Genomic DNA, 23,007 nt, shown 5'->3' on the forward strand with positions numbered 1-23,007 from the left:
AGATGCCATGCCCACCCACCCGCCCTCGGCGCCTTTGCTGGTATCGCTCCTGTTCTCAGAGTGCTCGCCCCACTTTGACCTGTTGACTTCCGCCATTCTGGCTTTTGCCTCCTGTCTGCGTTCTTACTTAGTTTCTTCCTCCTTCATCCTGCTGACCATTTCTCTCAACTTTGATTGTCACTTCCCTCCCTTTTCCGTCCCTGTTGCATGCACTTTGTCCTCTTAATGACATTTGTGATGCTTTGTTCTCACAGTATGGCAAGGGAAGCCGGCATTCATTTCAGCCTCCTGCTTTTCAGGCAGTGTGAGAGAGCACTTTTGCACAGAGTGATTGTCATATGGTAGTTTGCGAGGACTGCTCCTCTGTCTCACTGGCTTGGTTTCCTGATCGAGTGCCTCTCTCATGGTGGGTGCTTGTTCCATAGTAGTTGGGTTACATGGTAAAAGGGCTCATGAAGTACTTATATAATAAGGAACGCAGTTTTTACACAATGGAAATGAAATTGACAATTCTAGACCCTAGTTTCCAGTAAAAACTAGACAGAAATGCAATGATTTGAGCAAATTAGGGAGGAGACGGAGGCATTAGGAATAACAGACCAGAGGGTAGACAACAAAGCTATTTAATTGATGTGAGTAAATGAATGGACTTGTTTTTTATGAACTTTTGCTCCATCTAAAAATGGTTACCAGAGGTGGGAGAGGGGGAAAGGAGGGGGCTTAGGGAAAAATTTGGTAAGGGACACAGAATAATTACAATTTGTAATAAGGAACATACTAATAATATTGATTTGATCATCACATATTGTACACAAATACTGATAGTCAACTCTGTACCCCATAAATATGTATAATCAATTATATTTCAATTAAAAAACAAAAGTAAATAAAATACAGTGGTTGAACAAAAATTCTTGAAATGCCATCTCAAACAAAGGAATAATATTTGAGAGAACATTACAATTGAAATCACATTTGTGGCTTAGATTCCAGGGATATAAAATTGTTTTAGCTCTGTTCACTGCCAGCTTCAGTTTTCACTTTGTAACTAGAGTTGATGACATTTCTTTCTCTTATTTCATTGACAATATTGTGACATCTTGACTTTTTAAATGGATTCTTTTCTACTCTTGATAGTTCCAGTCAGTAATTTGCATTTTATATCATCAAGTTCTGTTTTCAAAACTTAGAAATTGTCTGAACTGTTTTTTCTGACTCATTCATAAGGAATTTGCATATTTATATACATTAGTTTTTTGTGCTCTGCATTTTACATTCAGAAATATTTAACTACTATAAAGGATGTAGAATACCTGAGAATTTAATATTTTTTTCCTATCATGAATAGGTAGAAAAACTATATAATTCTTATAATTAATGACCAGTTATATAAAGAACATTTAGCTAAGGAAATGTTAACATGCCTTGGATGAATTCCAGCAGTGATCATTTATGGATAAGTTTCTTACACATATTTTCTGCTAAAGGTCAGCAACTGTAATCTGTATCGCCTTGGAAAAAAGAAGGGACTGCCTAGCCGCATGGTGGTGTCAATATTTGATCCCCCTGTGAATTGGCTTCCTCCTGGTTATGTAGTAAATCAAGACAAAAGTAACACAGATAAATGGGAAAAAGATGAAATGGTAAGTTTTTGGTAACCGGAGGAATTTATTTTTTGGTGAGCCAGAGAATTTTGTTCTATTAATTTTTTGTTTTATTTCCCTGGTATGTTTATGATAGAGTAGATAATCAATAAATTGAATTAAATTTCCTCAAATAGACTGTCTTTTCTTTGAATTCAGAAATAGTGTAATTTTGGTAGAGGATGATGTCTGTTATCTTTTCTAAAGGCAGAAGAGTATAATGTTTTGAAAGGAAAAAAAAAAAGCAAAACCCCTTAATGTTTTACTTTGGTATTATGTATTACAATTTATCATAGATCCTTTGCTCTGTTCAGTGAAATAACTTTTCAGTGACCTATGATCTCCAATCTGTCTGTGAAATAATTTCAGTAAAGTCTTGCTCTTGCATCTCAGGTTTTTCGCAGGACTATTTCTCCTCTTGTGAACTTAAAAAAAAAAAAAATCATACATAAAGGTTGTAGTTTTCTGGAAATAATTTAAATCTTGTCAGTGACTTAAGAGGACTCCAGATATTGGCAACAGCTGCTTCATTTTGTCTCGTCTTGAAGGCCACCAGAGGGCACCTCAGAGGGCCTGAGGTAGAAGGAGTCAGTCCAGTGGTTGACTGGGAAAACTGTAGTGCCTCTTCCAAAGTTAAAAGCCGTCTTTCAGGCAGTTTCATTTTTTTGCATGAATAATAAATTGGCTTGTTGTTACTTCATTTTTATTTCAGATCAACAATAATAATACTGTTTTCTTCACAGGTTATATTTCCCAAGTATACATTTTCTTCTTGTCTTCTTTCTGACATGTATAGCCCTGATAGCTGTTTTAAATATTTCCAGGTAGCATGCTCTGTGACTTTATTCTGATTTTTGCCTGTTTATTGAGTTATATTTTTAACTCATGTATTGTTTGACTTATTACAGAAATAGAACTGATCTGGAAAAACATTAAGAGAATGCAAGTTAGATCAGAATAATTACTTTTCTTATTAATTTAGAAATACATAGAACCTTAGAGGGAATTCTATGTGTAGATTTTGAGCTTTAGAAAAAATACTGCATTTCTGTGAAAAACATTTCAGTGACAGTCATCCTTTGTATATGCCGTTTTGTAATACATTTGGCTCTTTAAAAAAAATTGTAGCATGAAGGTGACATTGGCATGTCATTTTGATTTTTTTTTTCCCCAAGATCCAACACAAAGTTCTTATATTCCTTAATGTTTCTGATGACTAGGCACTTTGGTTCTTAGAATACATTACAAATATTGTTCAGATTTTCATTTAATAATTTGTATTTATTGAAATAGGTCCTTGCATTATATCGGAAAGAGTACAGTGTGGTTTTGGCTCATTGCATTTCTGTTCTGCTCACCTTGCTCCTGCCTTTCAGCAAAGAGGTTTAAGTGAAACCTTCACACACAAATGCCTCTTAGAAGAGAGTGTGGTAATAATAACTCAGGCAGAAAGTTGACTCGAACTGTCTGAGAAGAGGGTTTTATGCTAGTACTTTTTCTTAAAAGGCTTGGAGTGCTTTTAGAAAACATTTTGTGGGGTAACACTACTGTTTTGCAGATGAAGAATCCGAAACCCAGAGACATTAAAGGACTTTGCTCAGGATCACACTGTTTATTTGTGATAAAAGCCAGTCCTTTGTGTTTTCGTACTCTGCCAGTTTTAGCTTACAGATGCATTTTACTAACGATATACAGTATAAGGAGTTTTTTTTTTTTTTTTTTTTTAATTTTTCAGTCTGATTTTTTAAATTGCAATTTGGCCTTTTTTGTCTTAAGGACCAAACAATAGTGAAAAACATCTCCTGTTACCTTGGAAAAGTGTAGGGTTTTTAACAGGAAATAATTCCTTGAGATTTGCCACTATAGTTTCTTCTGGTGGCTTTCCTTATTCTTGAAAAGTTTTTTTTTTTTTTAATTGAAGGAAATGAGAGATATATAGTTAAAGATATATGGCTTGGTTCAAATTGCAATTTGGCCTTTTTTGTCTTAAGGACCAAACAATAGTGAAAAACATCTCCTGTTACCTTGGAAAAGTGTAGGGTTTTTAACAGGAAATAATTCCTTGAGATTTGCCACTATAGTTTCTTCTGGTGGCTTTCCTTATTCTTGAAAAGTTTTTTTTTTTTTTAATTGAAGGAAATGAGAGATATATAGTTAAAGATATATGGCTTGGTTCACTGCTATTATTTCTTTTCAAACAAATACTGTGTTTGTATCTCTTTTGAGTCTGGTTTAAAATGAAATACTTGCAGTATTTAAAAAATGCTTGACAGCTTGCAAAACGTTTTATCAGAATATTCTGGAAAGTTGTTATCAATCAAAATTGAAGCATGCCTTCCTGCCTTTCCCCCCAAAGTTTTCTGTTGTTTTTTTATTGTGTAACAGAAATTTGGCATCTTTCTACCATTGCAAAAAAGTTACATCATTACCAAATCCTAGTCGTTATTAAGGTTGTCATTCACAAATAAGCTCTTGCCAAAAAAATTGGAATTAGCAAAGATCTTTTGACTAAAATAGGGTTGTTGTGTTTCATGTTAGTCTAAATTTTCTTCTGTTTTTGCCAGTTATGCTATAATCTGTTACCCTGATTACCGCAGCTCAGAGTGGAGGGGAGAGTTGCTGTGTGATTTGTTGAATTCATAGCTTAGTTTAGTGATCACTTTTATTTTTCAAGCAAAGCAATTTAGTTTTACGTTGTAGCAAATGTACTTTGATTTGAAGTGGAAATAGGGACAAAAGGTTTATTATAAAACCCTATTGTACATTTTTAGTGTTATAAAGATTTTAAAAATAATTTTATCTGTTTTTATATTATACTTTTAATTGCAAAGGTAATGCTTTTTTCTACATTTGGAGCTGTATTTTATCAATTTGAAAATCAGGTCACATTTTAAAACTTCATCAGCAAAAGTGAAGATCTGTATGATCAGTACATTCCTCGTGTGTCCTGCCAGAGTTAAACTTCTTAGTTGAAGTTGTGTTGTGGATTTTAATTTTAATTTTATATCCATGTTCAAAATCCTTAACTTAAAGCTTCATGCTGGATAAAGGTCATTTTGTAGCTTAGAAAATGAACATTCAAAGAACATGTTTTACTTTGTTTATATGATTAAATAACTTATTTTATGTTAATTGAAAACAAATGGCCATGATTTTAAAGTTGCCTTTTAGTATTTGTGGTTGTCATTTGAAATTATCCATAACCCTTGCTTTTATTGAGTTTCATACCTTTTAAATACAACAGCTATGTCTCCCCTCCTTCCCCATTCCCCCTTGTTTCAGACAAAAGACTGCATGTTAGCTAATGGCAAACTGGACGTGGACTATGAGGAGGAGGAAGAGGAGGAGAACCTGCTGTGGAGGGCTCCAAAGGAGGAAGCTGATTATGAGGATGACTTCCTGGAGTATGATCAGGAACATATCAAATTTATAGATAACATGCTAATGGGATCAGGGGCTTTTGTAAAGAAAATTTCTCTTTCTCCTTTTTCAACCACTGATTCTGCATATGAGTGGAAAATGCCCAAAAAATCCTCCTTAGTAGGTAGTATGCCATTTTCATCAGATTTTGAGGATTTTGACTACAGCTCTTGGGATGCAATGTGCTATCTGGATCCTAGCAAAGCTGTTGAAGAAGATGATTTTGTGGTGGGGTTCTGGAATCCATCAGAAGAAAACTGTGGTGTTGACACAGGAAAACAGTCTATTTCTTACGACTTGCACACTGAGCAGTGTATTGCTGACAAAAGCATAGCAGACTGTGTGGAAGCCCTGCTGGGCTGCTATTTAACCAGCTGTGGTGAGAGGGCTGCTCAGCTTTTCCTCTGTTCGTTGGGGCTGAAGGTGCTCCCAGTAATTAAAAGGACTGATCGGGAAAAGGCAACATGCCCTACTCGGGAGAATTTCAGCAGTCAACAAAGGAACCTTTCAGTGAGCTGTGCTGCTGCTTCTGCAGCCAGTTCACGCGCGTCGGTGTGGAAAGACTTGGAATATGGGTGTTTGAAGATTCCACCAAGATGTATGTTTGATCATCCAGATGCAGATAAAACATTGAATCACCTTATATCTGGTTTTGAAAATTTTGAAAAGAAAATCAACTACAGATTCAAGAATAAGGCTTACCTTCTGCAGGCTTTCACACATGCCTCCTACCACTACAATACCATTACTGGTAAGGAGCCCCAGGACCCAGCTTCGTTTCTCTGAAAATGAGACTTTGTATTAATAGCATTGTTTTGGTCTTGTAAAAAATGATCTGTGCATGGACAGTCTTAGTGCTTAATATGCATGGTGGGGGAGGAAGCGAAAGAAAAAAAGCATTTTTTATTTTCCTCTTCTTTTTGAGAGCAAGTCCTGCTTTGTAACTGATAGTTGGGAGTAAAGCTGTCTTATATTCTCTCAAATACATCATATGCTACATACTTGGAGAAATGTGAGCTTTAGTACTTTGGTGTGTTTTTTCCCATTTTATCTTACCCAAATATCTTTCTGATGCCCATTCAGTGCTGCTGTTGTTTTTTGATTTATTTACATATTCTGGATGTATTTTCACATCCCTTTATTGTTCTTTCTGGGCAAAATGGCCCCTCTCTTAGGGTCTTTTTAAATCTAAAGATGGATAGATGAAAGAAATGACTTCACAGGCAGGTATCATTGCCCTTGCTGTGCCTTGGCTGTCACTGTTTACTTGTGATCTGTTCTTTCCCTCCTCCAGCCTATTTGATTAGAGGAAGAGTAAGTCCCCAAGACCACAGTCAGCTTCAGCTTGTAAAACTCAGCTAAAGTTTATATTTTATTTTCTGTATCACAATAATAAGTGCTTGAATCCAGAATACCAAAGCAAAGTACAAAGTTTGTTGTTCGTGTAATAAGAACAATGTTAACATGATCAGCAAAATCTAAAACCAAACCGGGAAAAACTACCTGATTCTGGACTAGAAAGATTGACGAAATGAAAGCCTAACTTTCCTTGCCGAGAAGAAATGAGGCACAGCTTTGCACCGTGCTCTACTGGAAGTTATGAGACCCAGCTGCTCACCCTTCCCAACCCCCCCCTGCCTCTTAACTCACTGGGTGTTCTAGGGCAAGTCACCTCATCTGTCTCTGCCTCAGTGTCCTTAGCTGAGTGGATTCTTCTGATCACTGTGAGAAAATAGAGGGGCTGATTAGCATTGGCAACTTTCCACAATTTGACAGATGACCATTTTTACCTAAGGTCCTTGCCCACTTTCACAGCTCTTCTCAGCCTCTTGGTTTGTGTCAAATTCAGCATTTCTAGTCAAGTTGAGAAGAGGGTCTTCTTTCCTTGGCATCCTGTGGATCACATATAACCCAGGAGTGGCAAAGAATGATGTCACTTACACACATGTTCCAGAGTGTGAGACAGTGTGTAATGATGGCAGCGAGGCGTAGAGCATATGGAAGGTGCATGGGGCTCGGGGTCACTGAAGTGACGATGTGTGACCGAGACTTGAAAGTAATGTCCCGTGCTTGCCTGGCAGTACATTGCCAAAGGAAAGGGCTCAGTGATAATGACAGCCCCTGGGAAATGTTTTTCTTCTTAACAAGCATTAGTCTTTGGGTCACTTGAAGATTCTGTGACCCCAATTAATATATGAGAAATAGGCTTATTTTGTTAGTTAAATTTAATTTCTAGAGGCTGTAGTATGGTATGTCAAGCCATTTTCTCATTGAGGAATATATATAAAAATGATCCTAAATAAAAGTCTTTTAAATGGGTTTGGGTCTCAGACCTTTGTGTCAGTTACGTATATGGAAATAGTGTAAGTATTGGTGCACGAGTTGATGATTCCACTTTGGATCCCCTCTCAGATTGTTACCAGCGCTTAGAATTCCTGGGAGATGCGATTTTGGACTACCTCATAACCAAGCACCTTTATGAAGACCCACGGCAGCACTCCCCAGGGGTCCTGACTGACCTGCGGTCTGCTCTGGTCAACAACACCATCTTTGCATCATTGGCTGTAAAGTATGACTACCACAAGTACTTTAAAGCTGTTTCTCCTGAGCTCTTCCATGTCATTGACGACTTTGTGCAGTTTCAGCTTGAGAAGAACGAAATGCAAGGAATGGATTCTGAGGTTAGTACTATTTTAAAATATGTTGAGTTCATTGTTGAGAAAAGTCATCCAACTAGGGGCCTTGGTGGTTTCAGAGTTCTGACTGCATAGCTGTCCAAAGGCATAGTTCTCTGGGGAGAGCTGAGTCAGCTATAGTTCTCAGGTAGGCCTTTAAAACTTGACCACCTGTGGACCGTGTGGTCATTCAAGTGAAAAGGAGCCAGGGGTTTTCACTTATTTTACTATTCCCAGTCCTTCATTAGGGCTTCTGATATTTAGGTGTGCGGAAGAAGTGCACCTCCTCCCCCGCCCCCAAAGTAGGGTTAACCTTAGTAAAAGCTCAGTGTGGTTTATCTTGTCTTACTCTCTTTTTTAAATGGATCAGAAATGTTTGCTAATATCTAGGTAAGCATCACAAATGTATATTCTGCTTCTACTTAAAGTGATAAAATCTCATTTAAAAAACAAACTTCTGAATTTTTAACCATTGGAATTTGGGAGGCTTCTACTCTAAGTTCAGCCAAAGGTTCTTTGGTAATAGAGCTACTTCTAATGCGTTTGTGAACTATTTTGAATTTTTGCAGGAAAGGATATTGCTTAGATCTTTCCAGTCTCCTCTGATCTTTCACTGACATCTATCTGCATACCTGTGTACCCCGGAGAACACTCTCATTTCTTGTTCTTCTCATTCTGATTTCTTTGATTTTTCTTATTTTTGTAGATTTCTTATGAGTCAAGGAATTTATTCCTAACTCTGGTAGCCGTTTTGTTCTTGCTTTAATTTTTACCTTCCCTTTCTTCAGTTGCACCAAACCATTGTTAGAGAGTAGTGAATTTCTTTGGCTTTCTGCAAGAAAAATTGAGAGCCTAGGTTTTGAAGTCTAGCCACAGGCAAAGTGTCAAGCCCTGCCAGCTGCTCAGGCACGTGAAGAAGGGACTCAGTAGGCAGGACTCTTACCCTCACTGTGCCTTTGTCCACTCTTCTAAGATGAATGACCTGAGTCAGCACAGCTGCTGTAAGACCAGACATAGAACCACCTCACGTACATTCAAGTGTTCCTTCTGTCTCATTCTTTAGAAACATTAAAGCTTAAATTTTGAGGAATTAGCTAAAATTAGATTTAAGCTCTTTTTTGATACCAGTGGGGCACACTGGTTCTGTTAATTTTTGTTCATTCTCTTCCTTCCTTTAGTTTATATAAATAAATGTATAGAAGTTACAAAAACTGATTGGAAATGTCATGATCTGACTTTTCTTACTTACTATTTGATCTTCAGAAAGTCTGTCTACCTCTCTGTGCCTCAAATTCATCAGCTATAAAAAGAGAGAGAATTACACTTTATAAGTTCTAAAATTCCTATCTCAAAACCATGATATATAAACAATAATTATCTTGTTTTTCTAGTAGTCAGCATTATAAATATATAGAATTTTATGTGGCTAGACAGTCTATTTAGAAATTAATATTTTCCCCCTTTCTCATTCACAAATTATTTGTATTTATTTTAGAAAAATTAGAAAATACAAATAAAAATAATTAAGATTACCCAAATATACTACCTCAGAAATAACCAATATTAACATTTTGGGATATATTATTGCATATATATATATATATATATACACACATATATATATATATATATATATATATATATATATATATATATATATATATATATATATATATATATATATATATATATATATATATATATATATATATATATATATATATATATATATATATATATATATATATATATATATATATATATATATATATATATATAGACAAAAGCATATATAAAGTATAAAATGGAATTATATTATGCATAGTGTACTATAACTTGTTCTTTTCACATAGTATATTGTGGATGACTTTCCATATACTGATTGGCATCATGACTTTTAGTAGCCACGTGCTAGTGAAATATATGGCTAATTTATTTAAATGGTCCTTTATGGCTGGGCATTTAAGTAGTTTTGTTAGGATTTATAATAAACAAGGATATGATAAATATGCTTATATATCTGTTTACCTCAAGATAAATTCCTAGAGATGGAATTGCTGCATGAAAGAATTATGAACTTTTAAAAGGCTTTTGATACATATGTAAGATTTTATTCTATTAACTTAAATATCTTCTATGTGTCAGGTACTCTAGAGTGAACATGTATTAAGTGGCTTAATGAAAAGGGAGCTTAGAGGAAAATATCTTCCAAATAGAACTTCCCTGCCAAAAAAGTAGCAATTTCTACTCCCCAGAGCAGTGTACACCTTTGCCAGCACTGTATTAATTAGTATTCTGTTTAATCCTTGCCAGTCTGCTAGCAGGGAGTACTGTTTTAATGTGCATTTCTTTGATTATGAGTGGATTTGAAAAGTTTTTTCATAGGTTCATTGTTTATAGTTCTGTGTTAAAGTTGTTTTTTGTTTTAATTTAGAAGTAATCTTTTTTTTCTTTGCTGGGTCTAGAATATTAAATGAGGTAGGGATTTTTTTCTTGAGAAGTTTGGGGAAAAAAATTTTTTTAGATACGATGTTTGTGAAGAACCCATTACAATGTAGTAATGCCATAAACGGTTGGTATTGTTACCCGTGTTAAAAAAAATAATAAAGGTCATATCCTAGAAAAGAAACACACATCTGTGGACTGATTTAAAAAGCGGCCTTTTTGCTTACAAGTCACTTTTCTCTTTGTAATAGCTTAGGAGATCTGAGGAGGATGAAGAGAAAGAAGAAGATATTGAAGTTCCAAAGGCCATGGGGGACATTTTTGAGTCACTTGCTGGTGCCATTTATATGGATAGTGGGATGTCTCTGGAGATGGTTTGGCAGGTGTACTATCCTATGATGCGGCCGCTAATAGGTATTGTTGGCTTCCTTTTGAAAGAAAAAAAAATTGAAAACAACTTCAGGGATATTATTCACATTATCCTTTCATTTTGATAACAGAAAAGTTTTCTGCAAATGTGCCCCGTTCCCCTGTTCGAGAATTGCTTGAAATGGAACCAGAAACTGCCAAATTTAGGTAAGCAAAAAATGCGTGTAGAAAAAAATTAAATCACTTAAAAGCAAGGGGGAAGAGTTCTCAAAGATGCCATAAACTAATGACTCTAAAGAATATTTACACTGGGGCATGCTGTTATCCGCTTTCCGTTTGTAGTCTGAGTGACTTGTCTTTTTTTCTTTTTGCGTTTATAAAGTAATGCTGAATTAAAGAAGAAACGGCAGCCCAGTCTGTCGTTGGTATGCAATAAGTCGTGACACATATTTCCTTTGTGTGGTGTCAGCTTGTATGTGGGACTCTGCCTGTGAGTGCATACTCAGTGCTGATTGACAATAATAACAAATACTTCTAATTCAAGCTGTTTGGATTTTTTACAGCCCGGCTGAAAGAACTTATGATGGGAAGGTCAGAGTCACCGTGGAAGTAGTAGGAAAAGGGAAGTTTAAAGGTGTTGGCCGAAGTTACAGGATTGCCAAATCTGCAGCGGCAAGAAGAGCCCTACGAAGCCTCAAAGCTAATCAACCTCAGGTTCCCAACAGCTGAAACCCCTTTTTCAAATTAAAAACAAAACAAAACAAAACAAAAAAACAAAATTAAGGGGAAAATATTTAAATCAAAAAGGATGATTTAAAGGTGTATTGAACGGAATGAATTTAAGGCAGAATTTAAAGTTTGTTTGATAACAAGATAGATAACAGAATAAAACATTTAACATATGTATAAAAATTTTGGAACTAACTGTAGTTTTAGTTTTTTGCGCAGACACAATCTTGTCTTCTTTCCTCACTTCTGCTTTGTTTAAATCACAAGAGTGCTTTAATGACATTTAGCAAGTGTTTAAAATAATTATTGAGTTTTTTGTTTTTTGGGGTTTTTTTAGTTTAATTTCTGTCAGCTTTGCTTAGTGTTAGAAGGCCATGGAGCTTAAACCTGAAATAGTCTCTAGAATCATATAGAGTCCCCCTACCATCCCTCAGTGTGTGCAGTAGTGCCAGTCCTACCATAGCTGATCAGCTGAATAGAATGATAGGGTTTTCAAGAGGGAGAAGTACGCCAGTGTTGTCTTTTCTTTCCATGTTATATTGTGTAAGGTGTGTTCCCGGTCGCTATTGCACTTGATAGTAAGGGACAGAATTCTAATTAGCATTGGCTGGCATGTTGGTGAGTTAAATTTTAGTTTTCTGATGCCACATAGTCTATAAAAAAGGTTCTTGCCTTAAAAGTAAAACCTTCATGGATATTCTTTAATTTCTGATCTTTTCGAACAAACTATTTTACATTCCCTTCATTTTATTATGCATTAGATGTTGGGACAGCGTGATATTTACAACTCACTAGTATAGTTGTGACTTAACTTATTACAGGATTATAGTAGCATTTCTGTCATATGTGTACTAAAGACATTTTAAAAACCAGAATATGTAATCTACGGATTTTTTTAATATTATAATAAAAATGATCTTTCGCTAAATACCTAATTTTACTAAAAATCTCCTGCTACGTAGTTCCACTGATGGAAGTGTTTATGGCAAATAATTTTGCCCTGTAGGCTGTTGCTCTAACAAATAAACCTTAGACATATCACACCTAAAATATGCTGCAGATTTTATAATTGATTGGTTACTTATTTAAGGAAGCAAAACAGAGCACCTTTACTCTTTGTCTTCTCACATAAATTTCTTACTGTACTTTTCACAATGTTGCATGCATCACCTACCAAAGCTGTGCTGTTAATGCCATGAAAGTTTAACGTTTGTGATAAACTGCCGTAATTTTGATACATCTGTGATTTAGATCATTAATTTAGATAAACTAGCTCATTATTTCCGTCTTTGGAAAAGAAAAAAAACATTCTTAGGCATTTGCCTAAGTTTCTTTAATTAGATTTGTAGGCACTCTTCACTTAAATACCTCAGTTCTTCTTTTCTTTTGCATGCGTTTTTTCCCCCTGTTTGGTGCTATGTTTATGTATTATGCTTGAAATTTTAATTTTTTTTTTTTTGCACTGTAACTATAATACCTCTTAATTTACCTTTTGAAAAGCTGTGGGTCAGTCTTGCACTCCCACCAACATACCAGTAGAGGTTTGCTGCAATTTGCCCCATTAATTATGCTTGAAGTTTAAGAAAGCTGAGCAGAGGTGTCTCATATTTTCCAGCACATCATCCTGAAGTTGATGCTTCATGTAATGCTGCATTTATGTTTTACATTACATCTGAATACTGTACTTCTTGCTTTATCTGTACCACCCACCCGCAGAGAAACGCCTCTGTGCGTGTGCACACACAGAGTACCGTCAGCTCCTCTTTTTAAGGAACCCCAAGTGAAGGGGATACTGAGCTTCTCCAACGTTATTTGTTGTCTACAATCTTAGTCTTAAATTGAGATCTAAACTATTAAATGAATTCTTGAGCAAATTAATTTAGGTGACTCGTTTTTAAAATGTTTAATTTTGATTTGGAATCTCAGCTGTCTATTTGATTTTTTTAAAAAACCTTAATGTAAGATGTCATGGCAAGTTCACACCAAGCAATTCTTGAATTATATGACTGTAAAAGTGCACAATTGACAAATAAGGCTGGATGTGAATTCTGTGAGGGTGATTTGTGATAAAGTTATATCACAAATCTCTTGATAAACTACCTGATGCCAGGAGCATTGTGTCTAATGCATTTATGTCAGTGTTACGGGATTCTCTCGCCTCCTGGCACCAAAATCAGACGGTCTTTCACAGCTGTGATTCCTGGGGAGAGAAAAATGCCTCAATATATTTTGTAATCTTAGGAAGAGTATTTTTTTGTTAATACTAAAAAGTTCAGACTTGGATATGATTAGGTCATACATTCTCAGGGGTTCAGATTTCCTGCTACTATTCAAAATGTTTTATCAACAGCAAATTTTAGCTATTTCATTTTTTTGTTGGAGAAAAATAGCTGATTTTAATTTGACTCACAGTTTGAAGCATTCTATGATCCCTGGTTACTAAGTTTAAAAATAAAAAGTATGAGCTAGACATATGAAATGGTTGTGAACGCTTTTGTGCTGCTGATTTTTAATGCTGTAAAGTTTCCTCCATTTTACCTTGTTGAAATGTTTTGCCTCTGTCAATTAAGGAAAAAAATCAGTCTCTGTTGCCCTCCTTTACGACCATGTGTGCCATCCTTTTGTTCCTGTGATTGCAACGTGAGACCGAATGTAATATGGAAAACCTACTTGGGGGTGACGGGCGGGGGGTGCTTCCGGCACATTTGCAAAGGACTGGTGAGGTGTATCTTGAAAAAGCAACTGCAGAAATTCCTTATAGTGATTGTATGCAGGTTAGTTGGCATGAACCTTCGTTGTAAATGTTTTTTATTTTTTTTTATAATATACTTTCCGCAGTCCTAACTATGCTGCGTTTTGTAATAGCTTTTTCCCCTCTGTTCTGTTCATGTAGCACAGATAAGCATTGCACTTGGTACTGTGCTTTACCTCATTTCAAGGAAAATATGCTTAACTGAGAGGAAAAAATATGGTTTAGCCTTGCTGCTGTTTTGATTTGCCGACTTTGAAAAAAATAACTAAATTCCTGCAATGTGTCATATACTTGCACAACTTAAATAGGTCATTTTTGTCTGTGGCATTTTTACTGTTTGTGAAAATATGACAAAGATTTGTTAACTGAACTCTTAATTATGTTTTAAAAATGTTTGTTACATTTCTTTTTTTCTTTTACATTATGTAAAGTGATTAAATTCATGATGACCTGTAACACTCCTGTAATTATCTTTTAAAATACTGATATTTTTATTTTCTTCATAATAGCTTGCCCTCAGAGATATTCAGATACCCTCCCTGTTTGAAGAGAGACTTGAGGCTACTTTGGTTCTGTTAGTTCAGTCCATAAATACAGTTATTTATCCAGCAGTCACCTCTTTCAGTCATTACCTGAAAGCAGGCAGTGACTGCAGAGTGCAAAGAATCATTGAAATCCAGACCTGTCACAGTTCACTCTGAAGGCCCAGTTGATTTAAAACTTTACATCTTGCTCTATTGGGGTATCTAATTACTTTACGCAAAATTTAAGCCACCAAACCGAGACCCTGATATCTTTATTTAAATGCATCTGAAATTATGTTAGAGTCCTTAACCAGTTTGCATTATCTGCAGAAAAGAAACTTGTTATGTTTATTACCTATATGGTTATTTTAATTACATTTAAATAGATATATTTTTCCAACCACTGATTACTTTTAAGGAATTTAATTATTTCCAAATAAATTTCTTTATTTTATATTGTACATGAAAAGTTTTAAAGATATGTTTAAGACCAAGAATATTAAAATGACTTTTAAAAGTTGTTGGAGACACCAGTAGCAATATATAGGGAATTTGCATTGAGACCATTGTATTTTCCACTAGCAATGAAAACGATTTTTCAAAGGTAACTTGTAAATATATTTTAATCATTATTCATTTCTTTTTCTAGTCCATTTTTATTTGGACATCAACCACAGACAATTTAAATTTTATAGATGCACTCAGAATTCACTGCAGCAGCAGGTTACATAGCAAAAATGCAGAGGTGAACAGGAAGTAAATTTCTGGCTTTTCTGCTGTAAATAGAGTGATGGAAAGACTAAAATCAAGTAAAACTAACACATATAATTTGATTGACAAATATTTACCATCACATGCTGCAGCTGTTTTTTAAGGGACATGATGTAATTCATTCATACAGTAATCATGCTGCAGAAATTTGCGGTCTGCACCTTATGGATCACAATTACCTTCAGTTGGTTTTTTTTTTTTTTTTTTTTTTTTTTTAATAATTGTAGCTGAGTAAATCTCCAATAAAGTTATGGTCTATTCACTTTGTGTCCTTTTATCTTTTTCCTTTCTTTAGTTTTAGTTCAAGTGGGTAATAACGTTTAAATATATGGTCTATTCACTTTGTGTCCTTTTATCTTTTTCCTTTCTTTAGTTTTAGTTCAAGTGGGTAATAACGTTTAAATAGTGGCAGCAGAAATGATCTTTAAAATGTTTTAATTCCATGGTGTATCATGAAAATGCATATTTTAATATGATAAAATTTTGTTTACTGAATTCTGCTTCATGTCTGCCTGTAGAATTGTATAATAACAATTGTCTTTTTCAAGTCTTAAATAATACCAATGTGTTTTTCTGAAATTCTGTCACACTGATTGATGTATTCCAGGGCTTGGATTATTTATGAAACATTTGACACATTCCTTAAGTGAATTTGGTTGTTTCGAAATTGGACAGAATGTTCAGCTTCCAGGTTTTTAGGATACATTTCAGATATTGTTGGTTAAGAAAGAATTCTGTAATTTCAAGCTTTTGACCTAACCTTTTTGCAACTCAATAAACTAAGCACTAATAGGAATCATTACTTGTCTGTAGGAACAAGATGGTGAACAGATTTTTTTAAATGAGAATAAATTTTAGTTTTCTTTTGTAAGTTTAAATAAAGCCCTTCCTTTCCCCTCCCTTGGACTGTCTAAACTAAAGGAGAAAAAATTATATGTATTTTAATCCTGAGAAATTTGGGTAAGTTCTGCATGCGTGTATGTGTTCCTGTTATTGCCCAGAATTACTGGATAGTTCAGGCCAAGCCTCCGTGCCACAGCCCCTTCCTGCCACCATTGACCCTATCCTGCACCAACAAGCAACTGCTCACTTCCGCAACTCCTGAGCCTAGCAGTAAAGAACACAGGCCAAGCATATCATTTTGCAGATCGTGATGTGCATGAAAATAATCTACATGGAACTGAAATTTTTTGTGTGTGCAGATCTGTAAGCATAATGCATGTTATAGATGGAATGCTAGATGCTGGTCTCAGCTGGCTCAGGTGTGTGCTGCCACTCATCCCTGCGAAGAACCAAGAGTAGGTAGACGTGCTGGTGGGGACAATGCTTCCTAACCTGTATGCACTGCAATTTGTGAATAACGCTTAGACCTTTTTTTTCTTTTTTCTTTCTGTGGTAAAATATACATAAAGTTTGCCATCTTAACCATTTTTAAGCATACAGTTTAGTGGCATAAAGCACATTCACATTGTTGTGCAACTGGCACCACCATCGTCTCCAGAATCTTTTCTTTATCTCACACTGAAACTCTGTACCCATTAAACAGTAGCTCCCCTTTTCTTCCTCCAGATCCCTGGCAGCCCCCTTCCTCTTTCTGTCTCTGGATTTAACTATTCTAAGAACCTCATTCAAGTGCGATCAGACAACGTGTGTCCTTTTGTGTCTAGCTTACTTCTTTTATTTCACTTAGCATAATGTCTTCAAGGTTCATCCATGGCGTAGCATGTGTCAGAATTTGCTTTTTAAGGTTGCATAATATTCCATTGTATGGATAGACCACATCTTGTTTGTCCATTCACCTGCCAGCGGGCACTTGGGTTGCTTGTGCCATTTGGCTGTTGTGAATAATGCCGCTATGAACATTAGTGTACATACCTGTTTGAGTCACTGCTTTCCGTTCTTCAGAGTATATACCCAGAAGTGAAATTGCTGCATCGTGTGTTAATTCTATGTTTAATTTTCTGAGAAGCCACCATATTTTCCACAGTGTCATCACTATTTTGCGTTCCCATGGGCAGTGCACAAGGGTTCCAATTTCTTCACGTCCTCATCCACACTTCTTGTTTTCTGTGTTTTTGATAGCTATCCTAATAGATGTGTAGTGGTATCTTATGGTGGTTTTGATTTGTATTTCCCTAATGATTAAAGAAGTTTAGCATCTTTTTATGTAGTTATAAGCCATTTCTATATCTTCTTTGGAGAACTGTCTATTCAAGTCCTTTACCCATTTTTGAATTGAGTTATTCCTTTTCTTTTTCATTAAGTTTTAGGAGTTCCTTATATATTATAGATATTAAACCCTTATCAGATAATTGTTTTGCAAATATTTTCTCCCATTTTGTGGGTTGCCTTTTTACTCTTTTGATAGTGGCCTTTGATGCACAAAAGTTTTTAATTTTGGTGAAGCCCAATTTATCAATTTACCTATTTTTTTCTTTTGTTGTCCTTCTATACACTTATTCAAAGCCTATGCTGAACTCTGCCTTTGTCTAATTTATACCTCCCTGACCTTGATCTTAGACCCCAGCTGTCTGGATTGGGCGCTCATGCTTGCTCATCCAGATCCTTGAGCCTGAGCTCTCTTAAAGCTTTAATCTGGGTGTTCTCAACCCCGTGTCTCCCCCAACTTTGGAAATTGATCGCAACCCCAAGTATCACTGAAATCAATCTCTTTGCCCTTCCCTGGATCAGGGAGAGGGGGTTTGGAAAATTACATAGCTCATTCTAAGGTGGCAAACATTTTCTTTAAAGGATATCTTTTGTACAGGAAATACAATCACGTGGTTAAAATAAAAACACCTGAAAATGTACAAAAAGCTCTATAGTGAAAGGTATGTCTCTTCATGCAGTCCTTTTCCCCAAAGGCAACATCTATACCATGAGCAATTTCTTTTAGTATTTTTTTTTTCCAGACGTTTTACACAAATTAGTGAATGGCTGTGTCTCTACCACTCTTAAATGGTAGCCTACTCAATACATTTCTGCACATCAGTTTTTTAGCTGACATTTGAAAATATCTCATATCAGATCTGCCTGTTTTTTTTTTTTTAACTTTATAATTGAGGTAAAACCGTAATGTGCATAAAGTGCACTAATCTTAAGTGCACAGCTCAGCAAAGGCTGAACGATTAGCTCAGTTGATCAGAGCGTGGTGCTGACAACACCACAGTCCAGGGTTTCATCCTGTACCAGCAGGCTGCCAAAAGAAAAAAAAAAAAATACAGCTCAATGAATTTTTGCATATGTACATATGTGAATGTACATGCAAAAAGCATTCGTGGAAAAATGGAATTAAAAGATAATACAAATCTTTGCATGAACGTTTTGAAGATTGGTGTGTATGTATATATACACACTTGTATAGCCACTTGTTTTCTTTGAACATTCACATACTATTCCACTGTGTGGAGGTACCCGCATCTATTTAACCTGCTTAAATATTTGTATTATTCCCAATTTCCCAAAGAAATCCCCAATTTCTTTGTTAGAAATAAAGGTGTAGTTTATATCGTCATACATACTTACTTGAGCATATGGAAGGGCACTATATATCTTAGGCACTAAGACAGTTTCATAATTCTGAAGTCCAAAAAAACACTGAAAGTCAACTTTTCTGCAACTTATTTGACAGCAAAACCTGACCTATACTGACATCTCTGCAAGCAGCATGTCTATTCTTAGTGTGCCTCTTGCCTAGGTTACACGCAGAAATACTGTGTCATTACCAGGTCTGCGGCAGACCCTGCTGGGGGTGTTACATAATATGTGGTATATGTACTGAATTACCTATCTAAAATCTGAACTGAAATGAATTGATCTCAAGCCCTAAAAGATTTCAGATAAGGACTTGTGGACCTATGATACTAAGACTTATTGAACATGCAACAGGTGCCGGGTCTGCCCGTAATGTTTTACACACTTTATGCCATTTACTCCTGCACAATTATGAACACTGTCACTTTTGGAGGGAAGTGGATTGTAGAGATTCAGATTGAGAACTGGAGTCAGACCGCTAGGTTTCCAGCACTGTGTGACTTTGGGCAAGTTATGTAACCTGTCTCCAGTCTCACGTCTTTGCCCTTTCAGTGAAGAGCGAAGAGTCATCAGGATTAAGTGAGGATTAATGATGGAGGTAGTGCTGACGCATAGCCGAGCCCATAACAAATGTTCCTTGTTAATACCATCCTCATTTTACAGATGGGCAAAGTGAGGCATGGAGAATAGTGTGCTTGAGATCACAGCAAGAGTCAGGACTGGGCCTTGAACCCATATCCACCTAAAACAAAAGCATTTTAGCCGTCATGCAGTAATTCTGTAATTTATGTGGGTCTTTTGAAATAAAGGAATCAAAATATGTGTTTGGATGTATGGATACACAGTCATCCCTCAGTATCCACGGGGGATTGGTTTCAGGACCTTCCAAAGTCTGTGGATGCTAAAGTCCATGATATAAAATGGGGTAGTATTTGTATGTAACCTATGTGCATCCTCCGGTGTGTTTTAAATCATCTCTAGATTACTTTTGACACCTAATACAATATAAATGCTATGTAAATCATTGTACTGTATTGTTTAGGGAATAATGACAAGAAAAGGTCTGTACATGTTCAGTACAGATGCAATTTAAAAAAAATATTTTCTACAGTGGTTGGTTGAATCCGTGGATGCAGAACCCACGGATATGGAAGGCTGATAATAGATAGATGGATGGATGTTTCCTGTTGAGAAGCAAACCAGATGGTGACTCCTAAAAGCAGCATGGGCAGCAATTGAGGGACATACTTGTTTTGTTTTATATGTAACCCTACTAGCTCCCTAATAGGAGATTATTAGGCAACCATAGTTGCCTTCACAGTAGATCTTATAGTACTGGCATCCTGAGCAATATACTTCAAGACATGCCCTATTAAGAGCATCTGCACATTTGGTGACCCCCATCTCTCTGATGGTGCCTGGGAACCTGACCTCACTGTGATCCATCAGCCAGTGGGCCCATGGTCACACCAGAAGGTGACTGGCTATCCCTGCAGTTGGTGGATGCAAGAGAACCCTAAGGTTTTCTAATCACTGGTCACTTTGGCTCCCTGTACATGGTGGGTGAGCACAGGTCTTGTGGTCTTGGCTAAACCTGGCTTGCAGTTAGTGGTCCTGAAGTTAATCTCCTATTGAAATGTGTGTTTTATGTCAAAACTAGTTTTGCCAAGTCCAGGTATGGACCCCTGACAGTCCCAGAGAAGAACAGAACTGGTGAAGTTTCCCTCCCCGAGGAGCTGCTCCTCACCCATCTCTTTCCAGAATCTGCAGCTGTTAGGGAGGTTGCATGTGCTGTTGACTCTGACTGAGACTATCTTTTCCCTCTCCCTACCCATCCCGCCAGACATAGCCCCTGGGACACCTCCTTCCCATGTGCATCTCCACCCTCCGCCTGAGCCTGTCCTCTGATGACCACTATAGACCCATACCCTGCTCACAACACATCTTACCCTGTTGTTACCATCTCGTCACATGTCTGTGTGCCACTGGAATGGAAAGGCGAGTCCTAGTCTCCACTATATGTTCCAGGTCCCAAGTATGGCTTTGCAAATACATTGATGTTCATTGGTGCAGAATATATTTATGTAAATATATATTTACAGTAGAACCTAGGTCTGTTGATCTCAAAGTGCTATGCTGTCCGCTGATGTTAATGATGAGGAGATGACGTGCAGGACAAGGAGCAACACGGGAGTGGCAGAGGGTTACCAGCAGAGTAGAGGGTGGGAAAATGCCTGTTTTTTTGTTCTGTTTTTTAATAATGTTTTCACGAAGGGGAGTGGGATGTGGGCCCCTCCTGAATATTGGTGTGTCACAGTCTTGGGTGAAGGTTGGGTCTCCTTGTCAGTCTCACAGCTGGTGCATGTAGAATTAAGAGGCCCCAGTGGAGAAATGTCTAGAAAAGCCTATGCTTTTTCTAAAGATTCTGTTTGAATGGACACCATGGATCTTATAGTGGATCTTTTCCCTTTTTTTCTTTGACTACTAAACAGCTCAGTTCATCTATCCACTTGAATACTTATGAAGCACCTTCTACCTACAGGCACTGTTCTAGGTGCTGGGGATAGAGCATCGAGTAACACAGTGTTCCTGCCGTCATTATAGGCAGTTACATCCTACTGGGGGAGCCAGACCGCAGCCAAATCAATGGATAGTTACCTTACAGGAATAAACCCGGCGTTTCTATTGCTAGGTTTCCCATTTTCCCTTTGCCCTCGTCCATCCTAACTGTCCATCCTATCCTGTTAGGGCGTCCATACTGTTATTGTTATGTGGCCACAGATGCTCCTGGGAATGAGATGGGCTGTAAACAAACACATCGATATTCATTGGTCCAGAATGTATTTATGACACAGCTTCTAAGCATTCAATGTGAAGCTGACCTAGGTGAGTAGGGTGATGCCTGAGGGGGCAGATAGCACTCTTGAGTCACAGCTTTAAACTTTGTACTTGCTTTCGCTGCTGGGTCCCAGTGGGCCAGGGTATTCCATGGGTACAGCCCCAGCTCAGCCATTCGGTGCAGACAAGGGAGACCACCCAGCTGTGGCTCTGCACGCGACAGGGGGCATTGCGCTCTTAGTTTTCTCCCTCTGAGAGCCCAGGCTCAAATGTGGGCAGACAGTGGGACATACGTTGCTTTTATGGGAAAGTGTGTTTGAGCGTTAAGTTCTTTTAAGAGCCATAAGGCCCACTTTGGGTTTTGTTTGGTGGTTAGTTTCTTTTACATATATTTACCTATTTTGGAATAAAGGGCTGAATCAGTCCTCCCAATAAGCCAGAATTCCAACTTGAGGTTATGCTTATAAATAGAAAACCTAGGCTTTCCAGAACTGAGGCTCTCTAAAACCAGTTTTGTTGACAAAGGGGAGGAGCTGTCAATGCGTGGTCTGAGCATTTCTAGGCATCTGGCATTCCTGAGCCTCAGACTCGTCCCCAGGACAATCTGACTTTAACCCTCCTGGACCCAGTGCTGAAAGGAGCAAGTCAGTTGGTGCCTGGGGAGCCTGTGTGAGGGTGGCCCTGGATCTGTCACTCACTAGCCAAGCCATCAGCCTCTTGGGGCCTCGGTCTCACTGTCCATAAAATGGAGTTGGTCCATGGGATCCACATAACAGCTGATAATACTGAAAGCCACAAAAATTTAATTTGTGAATGCAAAAGTAACAGAGATTTGAATCATGGCTGGTCAAGAATGTAAATTCCTAGAAGTGCGGGTCATGATTTTGCTCTTTTGCTGAACGTATCATTTCTGCATTCATTCACAAATATCAGTTTAGCATCTGCTATGGTCAGGCCCCTTCCGGATGCTGTGGAGTCAGTGGGATTCAGTCTGCTAGATGTGTCCGTCACATGCATGGAAGCTTACTTTGAAGGGGGTTGGGGGTGGGGAGACAGATCTTAATCAAGAAAACCTGATAGTTTGGGAGAATGATCCTTACCATGAAGACAATAAAACAGGGTGATGTAACTGAGTGACAGGTGTGACCAAGTTTAAAGTAATCTTGAAGATTTATAGTGATCACATTCCTTAAATAATTCCCTAAAGATAATATTCATTGAGTGCTTAATATTCTAAGCACTTTCTCCTATTTCATGTAAGAGTAGGTCCCACCACTGTTCCCATTCTACGGATGAGTAGAGAGAGG

The 23,007-nt window shown here is 37.1% G+C and overlaps 1 protein-coding gene across 1 annotated transcript in view; it reads left to right on the plus strand.

The window, feature by feature from the left end:
- Positions 1-15,101, plus strand: part of DICER1 (dicer 1, ribonuclease type III) — a 55,108-nt gene extending 40,007 nt beyond the window's left edge. The window contains exons 24-29 of the mRNA XM_008570524.1: positions 1,488-1,643; positions 4,926-5,814; positions 7,476-7,744; positions 10,435-10,597; positions 10,684-10,759; positions 11,116-15,101. Of these exons, the coding sequence (XP_008568746.1) occupies positions 1,488-1,643; positions 4,926-5,814; positions 7,476-7,744; positions 10,435-10,597; positions 10,684-10,759; positions 11,116-11,281 (1,719 nt within the window). The 3' untranslated portion in view covers positions 11,282-15,101. The remainder of the gene's footprint in view (positions 1-1,487; positions 1,644-4,925; positions 5,815-7,475; positions 7,745-10,434; positions 10,598-10,683; positions 10,760-11,115) is intronic.
- The last annotated feature ends 7,906 nt before the right edge of the window (positions 15,102-23,007 follow it).

This window comes from Galeopterus variegatus, unplaced genomic scaffold (assembly GCF_000696425.1).
Source record: "Galeopterus variegatus unplaced genomic scaffold, G_variegatus-3.0.2 Scaffold609, whole genome shotgun sequence".
Lineage (NCBI taxonomy): Eukaryota > Metazoa > Chordata > Mammalia > Dermoptera > Cynocephalidae > Galeopterus > Galeopterus variegatus.